Raw genomic sequence first — 22,087 nt, 5'->3', positions numbered from 1 at the left:
ATTTTGTTTTTTTTTGTATCTAAATTCGAATAATAATAATAATTCATCAATAATAATAATAACAAAACTACAAACTTTGTAGGAGATTAGATCAGGAAAATAAATTATAAAAAAAAATTGACAAAAACAAAAATCTTATTTTTGAATTCACAGGATGAGTTTAAAATGAAACGTCAGACGTTCCATCATTACTTTTTATTTTACAGCATTGATCTTTAGGAACAGGAAGAGCCTGTTTTTTGTTTCCAAATTTGGTTAGACCAATTCAAAAATTATTTAAAAAAAAAAAATAATTTTGGATTTCTGTGTTTCAAGGTGACCGAAAAAAACACAACGAAAATCCATTTTCGAAATATTTTAACAAATTAAAAAGGAAAGGAAACGAAACGAAATTTTAATATCAATTTTCGCAAGCGGTTGACATTGTCGCGAGCGATTTTTTTTTTCTGATTTGATTAGGGCGCATTGTCCTATTGTTCAATTTTATTGGTAAATTGATTTAATAATATTACCTGTTATTGATGAAGGATTTTGTTTCTATTGAGGGAAAGGGTTCGAATTTATGAGGATGGTTAAGCCACAGCAAGTGAAATTACTTTCTTTTTGCAAATTATTCTACGGAAAAACAACATATTGTGAATTGATAGGGGCGGTCGGTGTGTGTGTGTAATTGTTTTTCAAATTATGTAATTTTGCAGTCCTAGTTTATGATCCATTTCCCAATATACAAACTATTTCCATCAACAAATACATTCTTCAGATTCAATTTTTTCTTATTTACATTTTCGTGGCGGAACGGAAATTATCTGAAAAAAAGTGCAAAATTCAAAAACTTGTTAGTTCGTTATCGCTAAGTTGATAATGTTCCAGAAGCAAGCTTAGTACAACAGATATTTCTTTGCGACGTGGAATGTCTCGAAAAGAAGTAGACGCCAAACAGATCATTTCCATTCTCGATAATTTACTGAAATGACGAACATTACGCGCTAAAGTTTTCGAAACGTTTTGCAGCTACACTGACAAAAAATAGTTGAAAATCTTACCTGTTGCAGGTAAGTTTGTCTCCAGGTAATCTGTCTTATCTGCTACAACTGTATTTTTTGTATGGATTTACAGTAGTGGCAGCTATTATGGGTTACCTGTAGAGAAAGTTACCCGCGATAGGTAAGTTTTTCAACTCGTTTTTGTCAGTGTATTTTCCGAGTTGTTGATTATCTATCTACCAACACTCCGTTATCATGGGCGCGCGTTAGCATAGCGCCCGTGACGCAAGTCCTATTACTAGAAAAAATTTCAAACAAAATGTTTTGTCGTAGACTGCAGAACCATATATACAGCAAATATTGAAGTTCTACAATTCAAAGACAAATGACTCCAAATTACCACTAAAAAAAACTAGGCGTCCGTACGAGTTCAACGAGCTATCACACGTTCTTGCAGCTTAAAATTTGGCCACGCAAAAAATCTTCCAAGAAGCCCCATTTCCATACATTTTGGTCAATTTCAGTACTTTAAACGAAATGAAAAAATCCTACGTTACTTTGTTAGTCCGTCCGTCCGTCCGTGTTTCCTATCTTCTAAAGTCTTCTTTAGATTTTGTTGAAATTTTGGGAGTAGATTCTAGTCGTCATTCTAAGACATTCCAAAATTTGGGGGGAACCGGCCTCGTTTCGGAGCTAGAATCAAATCGAATTTTTCAAATTTTTTAAATTTTTAAATTTTTTAAATTTTTAAAAAAATTTTAAATTTTGAAACTTAAAATTTTAAAAATTTTCCAAATTTTTCAAATTTTTTCAATCTAAAAATTCTTCCAAAAGAACTGATATCAGTCAAAAACACTCAAAAGAGTAAAAGTGACGCAAGTCCCTGTGCATACATCCAAAACAACTGATATCGCTGGAGGTGACGCATTCTGCGCTTGTACGCAAAAACAGTAACAGCAAAAATTTGACCAAAGAAATTCTAGAAACAAAATTTTACCAAAAAATTTTGCGTCACAAGTGGCAGATGTTGAGGAAAGTACTTTGAAGAAATTTTTTAAAATAGGCAAGAATATGTCCTAATACGTCCGAACCATCTGCCACTTTGTGACGCAAAATTTTTTTGGTAAAATTTTGTTTCTAGAATTTCTTTGGTCAAATTTTTGCTGTTACAGTTTTTGCGTACAAGCGCAGAATGCGTCACCTCCAGCGATATCAGTTGTTTTGGAAGTATGCACAGGGACTTGCGTCACTTTTACTCTTTTGAGTGTTTTTGACTGATCCGATTTTTTAGAAGAGTTTGTTTGCTAGAGAGAGTATTGACGTTGCCTTTCATTGTCGACATTGTCGACAGTATTGCTTCCAATTTCAAACTGGCATCCACTTCTCGCTATTTTTCCTCTTCTTATTTTGTTCTAATTTTCTTTTCTATGACCTTTTGTCTCAACCGGCTTCTCTTGCACTGATGGTACCGAAATTTATACAAAGAAAAACGTCGGGTCAAAGTATTGGTGGACTGAAACGAAATTGTATGAAGCGCGCCGCAGTCAATTTTTTTGTTTGATCTCGAGGCTTTCATAAATTTTAATATTTAATTCCGATCAGATCTTGAAGAAAATTTTGGATAAGTGGGGCGCCTGAGTGACGTTGTACTCAGCTAGCTAGCTGAAACATCTTTAATGACCAAAACTAAAGGCATCACTCACTCATTCAGCTGCGATGGGAAACGGTTTGTCTCTGAACGAATCCAAGGGAACATTTAAAGCAGCATTGAATGTGGGTCTTCCATGAATTTCTGGAAATATTGCAACCACCGAGCACCAACAGCTCCGTCAACGGAACGATGGTCACAGCTCAATGTCACCGAAATGTAAACGCTCTGTTTCCAACCCTTGTCGGAATCTGGATCCGGAACGATGCGTTGTTGAGCGCCACCGACAGCCAATATGCACGATTGCGGTGGATTTATGACGGCACAAAATTGGGTCGTTCCTATTGGGAAAAAGATCGGACTTATAGTTGGGATACTTGTTGTGCTAAACGGTTAAACTTACCGAACATTCCCAAATTCGAAACGGTAATGGTGCCACCTTGGAACTCATGTGGCTGTAATTTACCATCACGTGCCTTATCGGCAAGCTCTTTCACCATTTTGTTAATATCGACGAGGCCTTTGCGATCGGCTTGCGGTACAATTGGCGTAATCAGTCCTTTGTCCGTAGCTACGGCTACCGATAAATCAACAGCGTCGTACCTATTTCCATTGCAACGAATCGAAAATGAAAATTTATTTTTAGTAAAATTTACAGCATTTTTCTCTCACATTCGGATAAACGTTCCCATCCATGCCGAATTAGCCTCTGGTACTTTTTTGCTAGCAAGTGCGGTTGCCTTCAGGACGAAATCGTTTACCGACAATTTGACGCCCTCTTTTTCTAATTTCTTATTGAATTTCGTTCGTAGTGCCATAATCTGTGAACGGACAGTATATGTGAATGTGGACCATCCATAGCAACAATGTTCTTTTTCAACTTACTTGATCCATATTTACATCGACAGTCAAATAATAGTGAGGAATTGTTAGTTTGGATTCGAGTAATCGTTTAGCGATAACCGAACGAATATTTGTTACTGGAATATCAACATAAGCAGCACCGGTCGGTATAACTGGTCCAGCAGAAGCAGTAGGAGCGGCACTTCTTCCTGCAAGATCCTTAGATGTAATTGAACCAAAGAGGCCACTGCCTTGTCCTAATTCACACAATGAACACAATGAGATACGTACTTGTTATTTGAGCACCGAATCAAAGCCTTTTTTGTGTGGGACTGTGATAATATTCATTCACGGTAAACGGAACTTACCTTCTAATCGCAGCTTTTGAGTTTCTGCCAGTTTCTTGGCCATTGGACTGGCGTACACTCGTGGTCCTCGTTGTTCTACAGCGGTCATTGGTGTCGGTGTTGCAGCTACTACTGGTTGTGGAATTGGAGGCGGAGCGACTGGTGCCGGTGGTGCTGGAGTTGGAGCAGCAGGTTTCGGTGGAGAGGCTGCAGGTGCAGCTGAACCTAATGCCATTTATGGTTTTTGAAATTATTCGTTTTTCGTTTTAAAAAAAAAATCATTTTGTTCGTACTTGTGTCCTGGAAATCTTTGAACGCAGCCACGTCAGATTCGTTCTCCACAATGATACACACTAGTTTGCCAATGGGAACCTCTTTCGTTCCGGCAGCTATAAGGATTTTTGCTAAATAACCTTCTTCGGGTGTTTCGAAGCCCATGGTCGCTTTGTCAGTCTCGATTTCCGCCAACAAATCACCTGAAATTCACAAAAGAAAATGAGATTCGAGTGTTGGATTTAGTGGTTGGTCCAAATGTAAAAGTAGAATTGATGGAAGTAATTGTAAAGCGATTTGGGCTTATGATTTTCACTTTCGTTTTAAATACTGGACCAAGTCAAATCTTGATGGAAGCTTACACGAAACGTAAGTATCGAAGACGGACACAGCTCTCTATTCTCTCATCTGAACTGTTTATCGCTATAGGTACCAAATCCAGACAATCAATAAGAAGACCGAACAAATCAAATGTTTTTCAAACACAACGGTTACACGTTAGCCATTCGTGACTCCACTCCGATACTCCTATCTTACTATCTGATATACATTCCATTGACACATTTCAGACGTAATACTACAAAATTAGCTGATGCGACGAAAAGAAAAGCTCTTGACGTCACATTAATATCGCACAGAGAGTGTGTAATTGCATACTATAACGAGACGTACTACACCGCAATTCTTATCACAAAATGTAATCGCTGCCATATCATCACTCGAAATTATGTAACGGAATGGAACGCACAAACATAACAAATTGGCATCGAAAATTGAAAACGTTATCACCGTTGAATGTGCATTAAATTAACGTAAAGCCAATATTTATCTGAAAGCCGTTAAACATACGCACCTTCATTCAATTTGTCCCCTTCTTTTTTCTCCCAACTGACAATGGTTCCGGCGTCCATAGTCGGCGACAATGCGGGCAGTGTGACTCTTGTGTGTGCCGGAACATCGCCAGCATAACCACGGCAGAAGTCCACATTCCACACGGCTGGTGTCAGTAATTTATTTACATTGTGCACCCGACTGCAAATTGAAAAAGCGAAAATTGAAATTTCAGCGAAACCCCTTGCTGTTGTGCGGTGAATGGACAAGAGTAGGGAATTGAACCGACACTTTTTTTCGGTAAATAAAAACATTAATTTCAAGGCCAACCATTTGGCGTGATCTCTTTTTTTTAACGGACATCACACACAATACACACGATTACACAACCCTGGTCATTTATTTTGATTGAGTGACGTTTAGCGTAGAGATGATTTTGTAGGTCCATCAAATCGATTATACAATCCCATTCATAACCTCAATGTCGTCGAATGATTTTTTTCTTCTTCGTCTGTCACTCGAAAATCGATTGTCCTTTCAATTTCTGCCGATTGGATCAGCAGAAAAATCTTGATTTACCTTTGGGGCTGAATTCGTTTCGCACATTCATAGGTCACACAACGCACAATATTCCGTTTTGCAATCCGTTGGATTGAACCGCGGAGAAGATTCTCATTCCTTATGACAATTGTTCGGAGCATGATCAACAAATTAGTGGATTTATATCGGCTTCAGCTGGATGGATGTGTCGATCGTAATACGTGAATAAGTACACTAAAGGTCTTTAGTGATTTACACTCGCGCAAACACTATTTTTTCGCTGATTAAATCGAATATTTGCGGAATCAAAGACTTTACGACCTTTACTTCACGCGATTAGGTCAAGTTATGTGAGTAGTGTTTTCGAGACTTGCGCGTTGACAGTTGGTGGATATTATGGTTGCCAGATGTGCAGTCAGAGTTGAATTTTAATTCAGGGTTGTATCGTCTGGCTCGTCGAGCATACAAATTAAAGAAAAACCTTCCGATTTAATGTGAATTTGCTTTTTGAATTTTTCAAGATATGTTTTAAGACTTTTAAACGGAGTAAAGGGAAATGAACATAAAATCTGACAAGCATAACATTCAGGATTTCCATTCAAATATTTAGCGGGTGGACATTCTGACAGATGTTCAATAAAAAAACGAGCCGTCAGAACAGTCGGAGCGTTTGCTGCGACTGAGCCCCGTACGAACCCGTATATCTATTGCGTAAGCCCTACTTTGACCGTAAGCCTATTGCGCCGGTTAATGTAGTTAAAGTAAAATTATTATGTAATGTGTATGTACATCTTACAAATTGCGCATAGCGCAATTACGAAGCCCCGTATGACGTTCCTTTCAAATGAAACATAAATTTCAAACTAGTATCGGCCTCAGTTCGAGGACCCAAATTTTTTTTCAACTACATTCTATTCGGCCTTTGACTACCTCCCAAATGAAACAAAAATTACGAAAAACGGATGAAATTTGCTCGAGTTATATGTAAAATACACATAGAGCCCTAGTAGTGGCCTTAGCCCAAGGACCCAAATTTATTTTTTTTCAACAACATTCTATTCGGCCTTTGATTACCTTCTAAATGAAACAAAAATTACGAAAAACGGATGAAATTTACTCGAGTTATATGTGAAATACACATAGGGCCCTAGTAGCGGCCTTAGGCCAAGGACCCAAATTTAATTTTTTTTCAACAACATTCTATTCGGCATTCGATTACCTTCCAAATCAAACAAAAATTACGAAAAACGAATGAAATTTACTCGAGTTCTATGTAAAATACATATAGGGTCCTAGTAGCATTTCACTTCTAAGGCCCTAACTCACGGTCCACTCACCCGATTTTTAAAAACCTTATCTTTCCTGGATTGGTATTGACATATTTCGACTATCTTTCAGGGAAAAAAAATTTTTGAAATCGGATTTGATTTACTCAAGATATCGACGTGACAGACGGACAGACGGACAGACAAAATTTTTATTGCAGATTCGTCATCTATGAACATAGGCAAACACTTTGCCCTTACCGTCTGCTTCGAATTCCATCAATTACACACGGCATCGTAATCCTATAAGCCCCTTTGTACTTCGTACGGGGCTAAAAAAAATGTTGAAACGTCAACCGTGTATACAAAACATCATCAAAGATTTATAAACGAAAGATTTTTCTCTCCGGTTTTGTGCTTGGCGAGGGATCCGAACAGAATGTCTTACTTAACCAATTTTACGGTTGAAACTGGCAGAGCCATTTTATGCGAAATTATCAAAACAGTTAATCAACCGGAAAATTCAAAGACAATATCATTAGCGAAAGCTTCAGCTGGAAAGGAAATGATCGCAATGATGCAGCTCGTTTTCCCATTGGTAATGAAAATTCAAATGGAAGTGATTACGAATTTCGGCTTTCCAGGTAAAGGGCCCATGATTCATTGGACTAACGTCTGGCCAACGACTGCTTCTCAAATAATTGTCATTAGTATTTGCACTGACACACTTTTTTGTTTTGGTTTGTCTAGGTACGAGAGAAGGTCTTGTTCAATTCGAGCAGTTGGTACGTGAAATTGAACGGGACGATGCAGAAATATCACGGCTTCGATCTCAGATACGAGCTATTTATCTTCCACCGATTGCTATCAATCCAGTGAACGATGTTTTGATCTAAAGGATTGTGTTACCTGCACGCAGTTTAAATTATTTTCTTATTTTACTAATCGACTCGCAATAAATTTTGTATTTTTCAAACTTGGCTGTTGCATTTTAACTGTGAGAGTTGCGACTCCCGACAAAAGAGAAGAATGAGGTTGTTATTGTCGACGTTTCAGTAAGCAGGAAAGCTTTCTCAGGAGAAACATTCCGAATTATGGTCTGTGGCTCTATTAGCAGTGTAACACGAAATGCGATGGAGTAATACTCTCACTTGACATGCAACGAATGTCAATATTCACCGCGGCACCAGTGACAATCTTTACTAATTTTAAGACAGCAGTCATCTGAAGGGACGTCCTAGATTCTCTGCGCAAAACAAAACTTCTGTTTTCGACTCTACATCCGATTCAATTTCTTTAATAAACTCAACGATTGACTACGATATCCTCCACCGAAATGGTTCCAGTGATTCAAGTAGTGAAACAATTGATAAAGTTCGCTACGCTTCTCCGCACCATCCGCCCTTCCAATGACACTCTCATAACGTTGACGAAATGCCGGACGAAAGCCACCAAACATTTCACCAATTGCTAAATCATACTCAGAGTGGCCGTAAAAGCAGCACGGATCAAAGATGTACGGTTGATTGTTTGATTCGCACACGTTACCCGACCTAAGTTTATCAAAATAATCGTTTTTAAAGACGGGATGCTAAGGTTAGTGGTCGTCTACATACCACAGATCCCCGTGCAGTAAGCTGGGCTGAATTTCGATTGATTGATCGGTGAAAGGTTTGAAAAATGTCGTAAGTTTCAATTGCAATTCCGACCACAGTTCGTTCACCTCACGGTCATTGTACTTCGCTTCGATTAATCGAATTTGATGATCCAGGCGATTGCGAGCGAAAAATGTTATCCAATCCTTGTGCCATTCATTGTTTTGTGCTATTGCACCACAGTTTGTGACACAATGAAAACCGAATTCTGTAACGGGAGTTTCCGCTGCAGTTTTACTCGAACCAACATAGCCAGCATCGTGGGTTCGTCGCTCCATTACTTGGCGATTATGCAAATGTAATTTGGCCAAACGTTCGCCCAACTCCGCTTGAAGCTGGTTCAGCGATTTCATGTCAATGTAAGACATTATTAGTGAAACTTGTTGATCGTTCTCTCGTATTACACTGAGTGGATCGGGTACACTAATCTGTTTGGTTCGTTGAATCGTTAGCAATGACTCAAATTCACCGGCAATAATTTCTTCTGCATTCGTTTTCGAGCAAGTCTTTACAAAGATCAATTTGTTACCATCGATTTCGTAGCATTCGCCGGAATTTATACATCCTCCGCCACCTTTTCCGATTACTTTTGTACAGAGTTTAGTGTCTAGGGCGAGCTGTATTTTAGTTTCAATATTCATCTTTTCTGGTTTAAAGGGGGAATAATGTCTAGTTTGAATCGGCGACTTAAACGCTTCGCACGAAACAATAATATTTTGGCAACTCCATCAAAACACAACGTTTGGACATTAGGACTGGAGATCTTCTTCTTTAGATTTATAATGACAAGCGCTGACATCGTTGTCACATACACAAAATAAATTGAGGTGGCTGGACATTTCCACACCGTCAATATCGTCAGGAACGATATTATCGTTTTTTTGGACGATACTATCGTCTAAAAAACGATACTATCGTCTAAAAAACGATACTATCGTCTAAAAAACGATAATATCGAACTATCGAACTATCGTCCAAAAAACGATATTATCGTTTTTTGGACGATAGTATCGTCTCAAAATCGATATTATCGTTTTTTAGACGATACTATCGTCCAAAAAAACGATATTATCGCCCAAAAAATTTTCATCCAGGACGATAATATCGTCTAAATTGAAAAATTCTAAAATATTGTCTGGACGATAGTATCGTTTTCTTGTCGATATTATCGTTTAAAAAACGATATTATCGTTTTCTGGACGATATTACCGTTCTAGAAAATCTAATGGATATTTTCGTTTTCTGTACGATAATATCGTCTTAAACGATAATATCGTCCTGGGCGATATTATCGTTTTCTTAAACGATAATATCGTCCAGGACGATACTATCGTTTAAAAAAACGATAATATCGCCCAGGACGATATTATCGTTTAGTTTTGGGTGGTAATATTGTCCAGGACTCAATTTTACTCAGAGGTGCAGCAAGAACCGAATTCTCTTCCAAAATATCGAAAAACAACTGTCAGAGGAAATCACCTACACATCAGTGTTTAAAAAAGGCGTTTAGTTCGTCCCTAAATAATTCATCTTTTTACGAAATGAATACCAACTTTTATTGTACATAAAAAGCGTTTTAACACGCCGAGCGTCCAAAATAACGATAAATTTGTTCAGAAAAAGAAAATAACGATAATATCGTCCAGCTGATATTTTCATCCAGGACGATATTATCGTCAAAAAAACGATATTATCGTTTTTTGAACGATAATATCGTTTTTCATACGATAGTATCATCAAAAAAACGATAGTATCGTCCAAAAAAACGATATTATCGTTTAAAAACGATATTATCGTTTTTTTAAACGATAATATCGTCAAGAAAATGACAATATCGTCCTGAAAATATTTTAAAATTTATAATTTTAGACGATATTATCGTCCTGGATGAAATTTTTTTGGACGATAATATCGTTTTTTGGACGATACTATCGTCTAAAAAACGATACTATCGTTCCTGACGATATTGACCGTGTAGTTATGTCGCCTCATCTAAATTTATTATCGGGTATCGACAACTATAGAGCTATACTCGAGAGATGGCTTGGTTGCACTGTTGTATTTTTAAACATATCTGAGTGCGCTGAGTGCACCAAAAAACCGATTTTCCGTGTTTTTGTAGTTGTAATTTCTCGATTTATGGTCGTTTAATTTCAATCCGTTTCCCGCGATTTCCGGTCATTTCCTAATTTCAGTCCGTTTCCAGATTTCTGGTCATTGCCAGCTTCTTTTATCTTTTTCATTATTTCGTCCCGTTGGGCCGGATATATTTCCCATTATCCGGTTTTTCTCATCCAGCGGACATTTTCATATGGGCGTAGAAAGGTATGGTCCCCGGAAGTCAAAACCACCTTCAAAAACGTTCCTCTACTTTTGTGTGGCTAGTGGGATGTGACCGAAAACGCAAAACATGTAATTTTCTCATGGAAATTTCACCAGACACACGAGGCGTAGAAGGTATAATGGGGTGTCATTAGAAAGGTAATGTAGCAATAGTTGCAACTTAAACGATATTTTTTGAGTAGATGAACTGAGTCTCAAGTTTCCACTTCGAACTTCGAAGGTACATTCGTGGTGACAACCGCTAGAAGTTCACCGAAATAGAAGTAGTCAAATTTTTACCCATTTTTTCAAGTGCTCATATATCTCAGTGTTGATGAATTTTAAACACAATAAGACCCTGAACATCGAGAATCCAACGAACGTCAATTGGCTTTATCGAATCGAATAAGGAGAAAAACGAAATTTAAATTTGAAAGATAAACTGCGCTGCGATATAATTTCTAGTTCACTATTTACATGATGATGATGATGCTAATATGCTGGAGGTTGATGAACCTACCTGTTCAAGTCTTATTCACTCAAAATATCATTCAGTACGGAGTCACTGACGTTGCTAATCAATTCAACACCATCCTGATCGGTTTGGAGACTTGCAACATGAAAAGTAGAGCCATCATTTGTGTCTTCGAGACCTTCGCTCACCATTTCCAAACGACGTCCATTCGTCCATTCGGTGTCGACCCGGTCCATTCTGTGCTCATTGATGATTTTATCTAGATCTGCGTCCTAAAATTCAAGCAAAAACAATGTCTTAGTCTGCAATCCAGTACCAGTTACCTGTTCATCAAATTCAATTACCGATTCCATCATAGCAGCAAATTCCGGTGAAATATTTGTTACATAAAAGCGTCGCGTCGGTGAACGAATGTGCGGCTGATTCAAGTGCATAACGGAACTGGTTGATACTTTCCGTACAACTGAAATTCCATTCGGCGACATAATTGACGTAGTTTCCGTAACATTTTTCAATACTCCCGTAGGTGTCATTGGAAACACTGGCGAAATTTTCATTTCGGGTTGAAGCCTGTTTGTGGCCGCAGACGACGACATGGTCGACGAAAATTTTGGTGTGCTGAATCTACCGAAATTGGACATATTCGGCAATGACAGCAATGACATGGACGTATTTGAGCGGGACTTTGGTTTCGCTAGTAATTGCATGGCTGCGCTGTGAGTCTTGTAACCGCCTAGGGTGGAACATGACGAAGTCTGTAGCATTGCGGTCCTCTTGGCCGTTCCTCGCATCGAAGGTTTCTTGAACAATTGAGTTTTCTTCTTTGCATCATCAATCAATCCCAGCCGGTTACGCATTCCATTGACATCGAGCTGTCGCGCAACAAATGGAGTTTTCAATGGTTCAAATTGCAAATTGAAGTTATCGTGGCAAAATTGCAGATAATTTTCCATTTCCTTCTCCTTAAACGGTTGAAGCATATCCTTATAGTCGTTGAAGGTGTCAAGGTATTTAGTAGCAATCTCATCATACTCTACAACTCCGTTCAATTCGTATTCTATAGCCTCGATGTCCTTATCCTTAACTGTTTTGAATTTGTTTGTCATAGTGGGGAGCAGCATCGAAAACACTTTGAATAAATTGGCAAAATTGATGATGCCTCCTTCCACGATTCCATCGATCTCTTGCACGGAATCCGGATAGCGTCTCTTCAGACAGTTCTGCGCAACCATCAGCTGTTGTCTATCGTATTCGACAATGTTTTCCTTTTTCTCCACAAACAATTTGGTTAGAAGTTGGTCCAGCTGAACGGTATTTTTGCTCAACAAATTCATGGCTTCCAGTTGCGGTGCAACAGCATCTCGTGCAACACAATCCAAATTCTCTTTCCATTTCTGTTGCATGCATGCACAGCATGATTTCTGTTTATTCGATTCGGTGGTTGGATGCAAGAATGCTTCCATCATCGCGTGCATCTCGTCGATTTTCTTAGACAATTTTTCCGATTGACCTTGAAGCCTCCTATAATAACACGTTTATTCTCTGAACGTTCGTCTAATTCAATTTCCGAAAACTTACATTGCGTAATCCATTCCTCGATCGACATACTGTTCCAGCTTAGCTAACATATCATCTCCATCGGGAATATTTCTAAATGGAACATAGGATTACAACCGATCGAACACAAAACGTTTTAGTACTCACTGCACATTCGGTAGAGGCCCATGTTCAGGCTTATTGAGCTCCAGCTTCATAGCCAAATATGTAAATTTGTGGATGATCTTGATAAATTTCAGACCGCCGGGTATATGAATGTTTGACAATTTCAATGTTTCCAGGCCTAACTGATGTGTGACATTCAAGTGATTCATATAATCCAATGCGGCCTTACGGAAAACCGTTTCTGCTGCTTTATCGAAAACGGGCCAACGGAATCTTTTGTTGAACTCCGTTGTGTCCAAACAATTGAATATGAAATGAATCACGACAATAAATGCTTTCGGATTCGATTTGATGAACATGTGCTGCGTATTAAAGACATGTAATACATTATTCGTGTAACAATTTGCTGTGCTTAAATTACCGGTTGAAAGATCAACAGAAATTCTGCCGATGGTTCATAGAACCGGCAAAGAACATGTAGATTTCTATACAAAGACTCGCTCATTAGCTTCTCTTCGTCTTTGTAATTGACCAATGCGGGATTTGTTGATTCGCTTTTGTTGCTAGTGGCTGATTGCTCCATCGTATGAAATTAGGCTGATAATACTGACGAGAACAGGGAACACAAAAAAATTCTAAAAGTTAGTTGCTATCACAGAACGTTCGTTGTTAATTTTTCGAAATGAAGATGTCAAATTTTCTATTGTGTTGTTTGCGTTGTTTGACAACGTTGGCAACAATGAATAAACGTGTATGAAAGCGTATGAAAGTCATGAAAGTGGATGGAGCATATAAAAATGGCGCGAAATATGAATTTTGGTTTGCATAACTTTTCGCAGACACTATGGTTGGTCGAAGCAACAACAAATACAAGCAATATGTGAATGTGACTCGCACACAATATGAGTGGAGCGACTTAAAAAAATGATTTTATTTCTGAAATTTATTTCTAACCGCCTCGGTCCCCTGATCATTTTTCTGAAAACCATTTTCTTATATACTAGGTCCCACTTTTCGCGCGGGTCAGGTCCCTTGCCAATGTAATTTTAATCAGCTTATTTTTCATTCTTAAACTTCCTAAGCATCTTAAATCACTATCACCGATACAAAAATTTAGTTTTTGATATGCTATAAACTAACTTCAATCTGTGATGAGCTGTCAAAGAGTAAACATCTCTGCCAAATCAAGGACATTCAGTCGATGATGAGCTGTCAAAGAGTAAACATCTCTGTCAAAGTAAGGACATACATTAGTCGGCGATTGGTTGTCAAAGAGTGAACATCTCTGCCAAAACAATGACATACCTTAGTCGGAGTTCAGCATCAGCTGTCGAAGAGTAAACAAGGGTATACTTGAGTCGGTTATTAGCTGTCAAAGAGTAAACATCTCTGCCAAAACAAGGATATACTTCAGTCGATGATTAGCTGTCAAAGAGTAAACATCTCTGCCAAAGTAAGGAAATACTTTAGTCGGTGATTGGCTGTCAAAGAGTAAACATCTCTTCCAAAACAAAGACATACCTTAGTCGGTGATTGGCTGTCAAAGAGTAAACATGTCTGCCAAAAACAAGTGTATACTTCAGTCGATGATTAGCTGTCAAAGAGTAAACATCTCTGCCAAAACAAGGGTATACTTGAGTCGGTTATTGGCTGTCAAAGAGTAAACATTTCTGCCAAAATAAGGAAATACTTTATGCTCAAAACAAACGAGGCATTGAAAACGTGTTTTGGTACTAGTTTTCATTGACAGATGCAGCAGTTGCGATTTTGAATAGAAAAAGTTCTAACTTCATTTGACAGTTTCGAAAATTTCATCATGAAAAATAGGACCAAAGCACGTTTTCAATGCCTCGTTTCTTTTGAGCATTAGTAGGTGATTGGCTGTCAAAGAGTAAACATCTCTGCCAAAACAAAGACATACTTCAGTCGATGATTAGCTGTCAAAGAGTAAACATCTCTGAAACAAAGACATACCTTAGTCGGAGTTCAGCTGTCGACGAGTAAACATCTCTGAAAAAGCAAGGACATGCTTTAACCTGTGATCAGCTGTCAAAGACTAAACATATCGGCAAAGCAAGTACAGAGGAACTCATATATAAAAATAATAATAGGAGGGCTGTGTATGAAACGAATATTAACATAGAAAAGGATTGTTAAACTGTGTGATATGTTTGGTTGTACTGATATCGTTTGCTATGCTAGTTGAGATTTGTTATGTGCATACTTATACGCTGAAGTTTTTAGTGGCGATTGCTTGAATGACAGCAAAATCTACTAATGCGGCTAAAGAGCATCCTTCACATGCAATTTAACGGTCCCAAGCCCGTGAAAACGCAGAGGGTAAAGTAGGGTATTAGTAGGGTTGAGTTGGTTTAGTTAGATATGAATAAGGTAGCGACAGTTAGGACATCACGTTAGGGAAATTGTCATCCATCGATGTGTAACTTCAGCTAATTTTGCAAAGAAATTCGAATCTAATATGAACTTTCCACTGGTAAGATAGGTGCGTGTCCTTACTTGATCCATTTGCATAGCACATATATGTGTAGCGAATGTGTCTTGTTTTACCACTCATTGCCACCGGTATACGTTGTAGTATAAGTTCGCATTAGTTTTGAATTTCGTTCGGATTAGCGATCATTTGACAGGTGATCAATTAACCTAACTCCTTGTAAGGCGATGAGAAACCGTTTATACGAGATCATTGTGTATCCGTTATAAGCAAACTCTCCTTGAAATTGCCACATTAGGTTGGGGATGGATGCGACGCCACGTTAGGGAAATTGTCACCCATCAGAGAAATGATAAGATATGGCGCTGGCCCGGCACAGCGCCATCTGTTCTCATTTATCTGTCACCCATCGATGAATTGCAGCTAATTTTGCAAAGAAATTCGAATCTAATGTGAACTTTCCACTGGTAAAATAGGTGTCCTTACTTGATCCATTTGCATAGCACAAACATGTGTAGCGAATGTGTCTTGTTTTACCACTCATTGCCGCCGGTATACGTTGTAGTATATAGTTCGCATTAGTTTTGAATTTCTTTCGGGTTAGCGATCATTTGACAGGTGATCAATTAACCTAACTCCTCGTAAGGCAATGAGAATCCGTTTATACGATCATTGTGTATCTGTTATAAGCAAACTCTCCTTGAAATTGCCACATTAGATTGGGGATGGATGCGACGCCACGTTAGGGAAATTGTCACCCATCAGAGAAATGATAAGATATGGCGCTGGCCCGGCACAGCGCCATCTGTTCTCATTTATCTGTCACCCATCGATGAATTGCAGCTAATTTTGCAAAGAAATTCGAATCTAATGTGAACTTTCCACTGGTAAGATAGGTGTCCTTACTTGATCCATTTGCATAGCACATGCATGTGTAGCGAATGTGTCTTGTTTTACCACTCATTGCCGCCGGTATACGTTGTAGTATATAGTTCGCATTAGTTTTGAATTTCTTTCGGGTTAGCGATCATTTGACAGGTGATCAATTAACCTAACTCCTCGTAAGGCAATGAGAATCCGTTTATACGAGATCATTGTGTATCCGTTATAAGCAAACTCTCCTTGAAATTGCCACATTAGGTTGGGGATGGATGCGACGCCACGTTAGGGAAATTGTCACTCATCAGAGAAATGATAAGATATGGCGCTGGCCCGGCACAGCGCCATCTGTTCTCATTTATCTGTCACCCATCGATGAATTACAGCTAATTTTGCAAAGAAATTCGAATCTAATGTGAACTTTCCACTGGTAAGATAGGTGTCCTTACTTGATCCATTTGCACAGCACATGCATGTGTAGCGAATGTGTCTTGTTTTACCACTCATTGCCGCCGGTATACGTTGTATATAGTTCGCATTAGTTTTGAATTTCTTTCGGATTAGCGATCATTTGACAGGTGATCAATTAACCTAACTCCTCGTAAGGCAATGAGAAATCGTTTATACGATCATTGTGTATCTGTTATAAGCAAACTCTCCTTGAAATTGCCACATTAGGTTGGGGATGGATGCGACGCCACGTTAGGGAAATTGTCACCCATCAGAGAAATGATAAGATATGGCGCTGGCCCGGCACAGCGCCATCTGTTCTCATTTATCTGTCACCCATCTATGAATTACAGCTAATTTTGCAAAGAAATTCGATTCTAATGTGAACTTTCCACTGGTAAGATAGGTGTCCTTACTTGATCCATTTGCATAGCACAAACATGTGTAGCGAATGTGTCTTGTTTTACCACTCATTGCCGCCGGTATACGTTGTATATAGTTCGCATTAGTTTTGAATTTCTTTCGGATTAGCGATCATTTGACAGGTGATCAATTAACCTAACTCCTCGTAAGGCAATGAGAAATCGTTTATACGATCATTGTGTATCTGTTATAAGCAAACTCTCCTTGAAATTGCCACATTAGGTTGGGGATGGATGCGACGCCACGTTAGGGAAATTGTCACCCATCAGAGAAATGATAAGATATGGCGCTGGCCCGGCACAGCGCCATCTGTTCTCATTTATCTGTCACCCATCGATGAATTACAGCTAATTTTGCAAAGAAATTCGAATCTAATGTGAACTTTCCACTGGTAAGATAGGTGTCCTTACTTGATATATTTGCATAGCACATGCATGTGTAGCGAATGTGTCTTGTTTTACCACTCATTGCCGCCGGTATACGTTGTATATAGTTCGCATTAGTTTTGAATTTCTTTCGGATTAGCGATCATTTGACAGGTGATCAATTAACCTAACTCCTCGTAAGGCAATGAGAAATCGTTTATACGATCATTGTGTATCCGTTATAAGCAAAATCTCTTTGAAATTGCCACATTAGGTTGGGGATGGATGCGACGCCACGTTAGGGAAATTGTCACCCATCAGAGAAATGATAAGATATGGCGCTGGCCCGGCACAGCGCCATCTGTTCTCATTTATCTGTCACCCATCTATGAATTACAGCTAATTTTGCAAAGAAATTCGAATCTAATGTGAACTTTCCACTGGTAAGATAGGTGTCCTTACTTGATCCATTTGCATAGCACAAACATGTGCAGCGAATGTGTCTTGTTTTACCACTCATTGCCGCCGGTATACGTTGTAGTATATAGTTCGCATTAGTTTTGAATTTCTTTCGGGTTAGCGATCATTTGACAGGTGATCAATTAACCTAACTCCTCGTAAGGCAATGAGAATCCGTTTATACGATCATTGTGTATCTGTTATAAGCAAACTCTCCTTGAAATTGCCACATTAGGTTGGGTATGGATGCGACGCCACGTTAGGGAAATTGTCACCCATCAGAGAAATGATAAGATATGGCGCTGGCCCGGCACAGCGCCATCTGTTCTCATTTATCTGTCACCCATCGATGAATTACAGCTAATTTTGCAAAGAAATTCGAATCTAATGTGAACTTTCCACTGGTAAGATAGGTGTCCTTACTTGATCCATTTGCATAGCACAAACATGTGCAGCGAATGTGTCTTGTTTTACCACTCATTGCCGCCGGTATACGTTGTAGTATATAGTTCGCATTAGTTTTGAATTTCTTTCGGATTAGCGATCATTTGACAGGTGATCAATTAACCTAACTCCTCGTAAGGCAATGAGAAATCGTTTATACGATCATTGTGTATCTGTTATAAGCAAACTCTCCTTGAAATTGCCACATTAGGTTGGGGATGGATGCGACGCCACGTTAGGGAAATTGTCACCCATCAGAGAAATGATAAGATATGGCGCTGGCCCGGCACAGCGCCATCTGTTCTCATTTATCTGTCACCCATCTATGAATTACAGCTAATTTTGCAAAGAAATTCGATTCTAATGTGAACTTTCCACTGGTAAGATAGGTGTCCTTACTTGATCCATTTGCATAGCACAAACATGTGCAGCGAATGTGTCTTGTTTTACCACTCATTGCCGCCGGTATACGTTGTATATAGTTCGCATTAGTTTTGAATTTCTTTCGGATTAGCGATCATTTGACAGGTGATCAATTAACCTAACTCCTCGTAAGGCAATGAGAAATCGTTTATACGATCATTGTGTATCTGTTATAAGCAAACTCTCCTTGAAATTGCCACATTAGGTTGGGGATGGATGCGACGCCACGTTAGGGAAATTGTCACCCATCAGAGAAATGATAAGATATGGCGCTGGCCCGGCACAGCGCCATCTGTTCTCATTTATCTGTCACCCATCGATGAATTACAGCTAATTTTGCAAAGAAATTCGAATCTAATGTGAACTTTCCACTGGTAAGATAGGTGTCCTTACTTGATATATTTGCATAGCACATGCATGTGTAGCGAATGTGTCTTGTTTTACCACTCATTGCCGCCGGTATACGTTGTATATAGTTCGCATTAGTTTTGAATTTCTTTCGGATTAGCGATCATTTGACAGGTGATCAATTAACCTAACTCCTCGTAAGGCAATGAGAAATCGTTTATACGATCATTGTGTATCCGTTATAAGCAAAATCTCTTTGAAATTGCCACATTAGGTTGGGGATGGATGCGACGCCACGTTAGGGAAATTGTCACCCATCAGAGAAATGATAAGATATGGCGCTGGCCCGGCACAGCGCCATCTGTTCTCATTTATCTGTCACCCATCTATGAATTACAGCTAATTTTGCAAAGAAATTCGAATCTAATGTGAACTTTCCACTGGTAAGATAGGTGTCCTTACTTGATCCATTTGCATAGCACAAACATGTGCAGCGAATGTGTCTTGTTTTACCACTCATTGCCGCCGGTATACGTTGTAGTATATAGTTCGCATTAGTTTTGAATTTCTTTCGGGTTAGCGATCATTTGACAGGTGATCAATTAACCTAACTCCTCGTAAGGCAATGAGAATCCGTTTATACGATCATTGTGTATCTGTTATAAGCAAACTCTCCTTGAAATTGCCACATTAGGTTGGGTATGGATGCGACGCCACGTTAGGGAAATTGTCACCCATCAGAGAAATGATAAGATATGGCGCTGGCCCGGCACAGCGCCATCTGTTCTCATTTATCTGTCACCCATCGATGAATTACAGCTAATTTTGCAAAGAAATTCGAATCTAATGTGAACTTTCCACTGGTAAGATAGGTGTCCTTACTTGATCCATTTGCACAGCACATGCATGTGTAGCGAATGTGTCTTGTTTTACCACTCATTGCCGCCGGTATACGTTGTAGTATATAGTTCGCATTAGTTTTGAATTTCTTTCGGATTAGCGATCATTTGACAGGTGATCAATTAACCTAACTCCTCGTAAGGCAATGAGAAATCGTTTATACGATCATTGTGTATCTGTTATAAGCAAACTCTCCTTGAAATTGCCACATTAGGTTGGGGATGGATGCGACGCCACGTTAGGGAAATTGTCACCCATCAGAGAAATGATAAGATATGGCGCTGGCCCGGCACAGCGCCATCTGTTCTCATTTATCTGTCACCCATCTATGAATTACAGCTAATTTTGCAAAGAAATTCGATTCTAATGTGAACTTTCCACTGGTAAGATAGGTGTCCTTACTTGATCCATTTGCATAGCACAAACATGTGTAGCGAATGTGTCTTGTTTTACCACTCATTGCCGCCGGTATACGTTGTAGTATATAGTTCGCATTAGTTTTGAATTTCTTTCGGGTTAGCGATCATTTGACAGGTGATCAATTAACCTAACTCCTCGTAAGGCAATGAGAAATCGTTTATACGATCATTGTGTATCTGTTATAAGCAAACTCTCCTTGAAATTGCCACATTAGGTTGGGGATGGATGCGACGCCACGTTAGGTAAATTGTCACCCATCAGAGAAATGATAAGATATGGCGCTGGCCCGGCACAGCGCCATCTGTTCTCATTTATCTGTCACCCATCGATGAATTACAGCTAATTTTGCAAAGAAATTCGATTCTAATGTGAACTTTCCACTGGTAAGATAGGTGTCCTTACTTGATCCATTTGCATAGCACATACGTGTGTAGCGAATGTGTCTTGTTTTACCACTCATTGCCGCCGGTATTGGTAAGATAGGTGTCCTTACTTGATCCATTTGCATAGCACATACATGTGTAGCGAATGTGTCTTGTTTTACCACTCATTGCCGCCGGTATACGTTGTATATAGTTCACATTAGTTTTGAATTTCTTTCGGGTTAGCGATCATTCGATAGGTGATCAATTAACCTAACTCCTTGTTAGGCAATGAGAAACTGTTCATACGATCATTGTGTATCAGTTATAAGCAAACTCTCCTTAAAGTTGCCACATTTCGGACCTAACTCCTCGCCGATTCCTACGGGAAGAAAAGAGGGCACAGGCAGGGCCTTGGGGGCAGTTCCCAAGTGCGCTCAACTGTGAACAATCTTTTTCAGTACATGAAATATTTATCTCATAAAAAAAGCGTCATAATTGTCAATATTATATAAAATCAGGGTGAAGGTGACGCACCTCTTTGTGTTATAACTTACAAAGTAACTGATATCTCTTGTGGTGACGCATTCTGCGTGTGAAATAAATAATTTGAGAAAAAAATACTTAGTCGAATGTACTTAGAAAGGACAAATTTTTGGTTTAATTAAAAATCCATTAGACAACAATATGTATGAAATAGCGATGTAAAGCTTTAAGCTTAACCATTTCTTTTGTTCTAAAATAACATTTTTAACTAACAATACGTGAAATAAGAGTAGGTCCGGAAGGAAAGGACAATTGAGGACATATTTTATGTATAATTAAAAATTATTTATTCTTTTTTTCTTGAAATTTTATTTTACCAAAATTTAGCTTACAAATAACTTTGAATCATTTAAATATTATGGACGGATGACTTAACTTAACTTAACGAACTTTATTATTCAAAAAAATACAAATTACAAATATAATATAATATTTCACTTGCAGCAACGGACGGTTTTCCAACTTAATTTAGCGTTAGTGTGTTAGATGCTTATTTACATGGCGACGGACGAGCGAGAAGGCGAAAGGAATTATGGACGGATGATTACTAATTAAGGATCACTAATTATGGACAAATTGAAGACAGTTGATTGAAAGAAGAGAACTAAGCACCAAGGAAAATTATTTGATGTGTGGACACAAATTTGCAGATCTTCAACTATTTTTTTTTGTCTAATGCACCTTTTGAGTGACTGATATTTTCTCAATAGATTTTTGTAATTGTAACAAAAACGTAAGCAAATAAGTTAAAACTTTGTAGGATTGAGCCATC

General features: G+C 38.7%; 4 protein-coding genes across 7 annotated transcripts; 1 reads left to right on the top strand and 3 right to left on the bottom strand.

Annotated features, from left to right (window-relative positions):
- Positions 1-592: 592 nt before the first annotated feature.
- Positions 593-5,872, bottom strand: LOC119084688 (dihydrolipoyllysine-residue acetyltransferase component of pyruvate dehydrogenase complex, mitochondrial). 3 transcript variants are annotated; one of them, XR_005089114.1, is made up of 9 exons: positions 5,505-5,872; positions 4,948-5,126; positions 4,115-4,297; positions 3,843-4,046; positions 3,517-3,731; positions 3,304-3,452; positions 3,035-3,234; positions 2,687-2,972; positions 593-806 (listed from the first exon to the last, which is right to left on the bottom strand). XR_005089114.1 is itself a non-coding variant. In XM_037194769.1 (8 exons), exons 1-8 carry the CDS (start codon positions 5,624-5,626, stop codon positions 2,740-2,742), a joined length of 1,485 nt encoding a protein of 494 aa, XP_037050664.1. In that variant the 5' UTR covers positions 5,627-5,872; the 3' UTR covers positions 2,669-2,739. The 3 variants fall into 3 exon arrangements, 1 of the variants encoding a protein (XP_037050664.1); XR_005089115.1 differs by having other exon boundaries at positions 3,517-3,683; positions 5,505-5,832; XM_037194769.1 differs by lacking the exon at positions 593-806 and having other exon boundaries at positions 2,669-2,972.
- A 1,198-nt stretch (positions 5,873-7,070) lies between these two features.
- Positions 7,071-7,707, top strand: LOC119084700 (protein C10). Its single transcript, XM_037194777.1, has 2 exons — positions 7,071-7,374; positions 7,481-7,707. Exons 1-2 carry the CDS (start codon positions 7,170-7,172, stop codon positions 7,624-7,626), a joined length of 351 nt encoding a protein of 116 aa, XP_037050672.1. The 5' UTR covers positions 7,071-7,169; the 3' UTR covers positions 7,627-7,707.
- Positions 7,708-7,967: 260 nt separating this feature from the next.
- On the bottom strand, positions 7,968-21,756 carry LOC119084703 (ketosamine-3-kinase-like). Of its 2 annotated transcripts, XM_037194781.1 has the most exons (3): positions 21,741-21,756; positions 8,347-9,069; positions 7,968-8,283 (listed from the first exon to the last, which is right to left on the bottom strand). In XM_037194781.1, exons 2-3 carry the CDS (start codon positions 9,024-9,026, stop codon positions 8,007-8,009), a joined length of 957 nt encoding a protein of 318 aa, XP_037050676.1. In that variant the 5' UTR covers positions 9,027-9,069; positions 21,741-21,756; the 3' UTR covers positions 7,968-8,006. The 2 variants fall into 2 exon arrangements, with proteins under 2 accessions (XP_037050676.1, XP_037050675.1); XM_037194780.1 differs by lacking the exon at positions 21,741-21,756 and having other exon boundaries at positions 8,347-9,144.
- Positions 11,155-13,543, bottom strand: LOC119084702. The gene is made up of 5 exons (XM_037194779.1): positions 13,266-13,543; positions 12,887-13,206; positions 12,761-12,832; positions 11,527-12,703; positions 11,155-11,454 (listed from the first exon to the last, which is right to left on the bottom strand). Exons 1-5 carry the CDS (start codon positions 13,425-13,427, stop codon positions 11,239-11,241), a joined length of 1,947 nt encoding a protein of 648 aa, XP_037050674.1. The 5' UTR covers positions 13,428-13,543; the 3' UTR covers positions 11,155-11,238.
- Positions 21,757-22,087: the final 331 nt, after the last annotated feature.

This window comes from Bradysia coprophila, unplaced genomic scaffold (genome assembly GCF_014529535.1).
Source record: "Bradysia coprophila strain Holo2 unplaced genomic scaffold, BU_Bcop_v1 contig_87, whole genome shotgun sequence".
NCBI classification, from domain to species: Eukaryota; Metazoa; Arthropoda; class Insecta; order Diptera; family Sciaridae; genus Bradysia; species Bradysia coprophila.
Note: the sequence above shows the minus strand (reverse complement) of the source record. Positions and strands in the feature narration are given on the sequence as shown.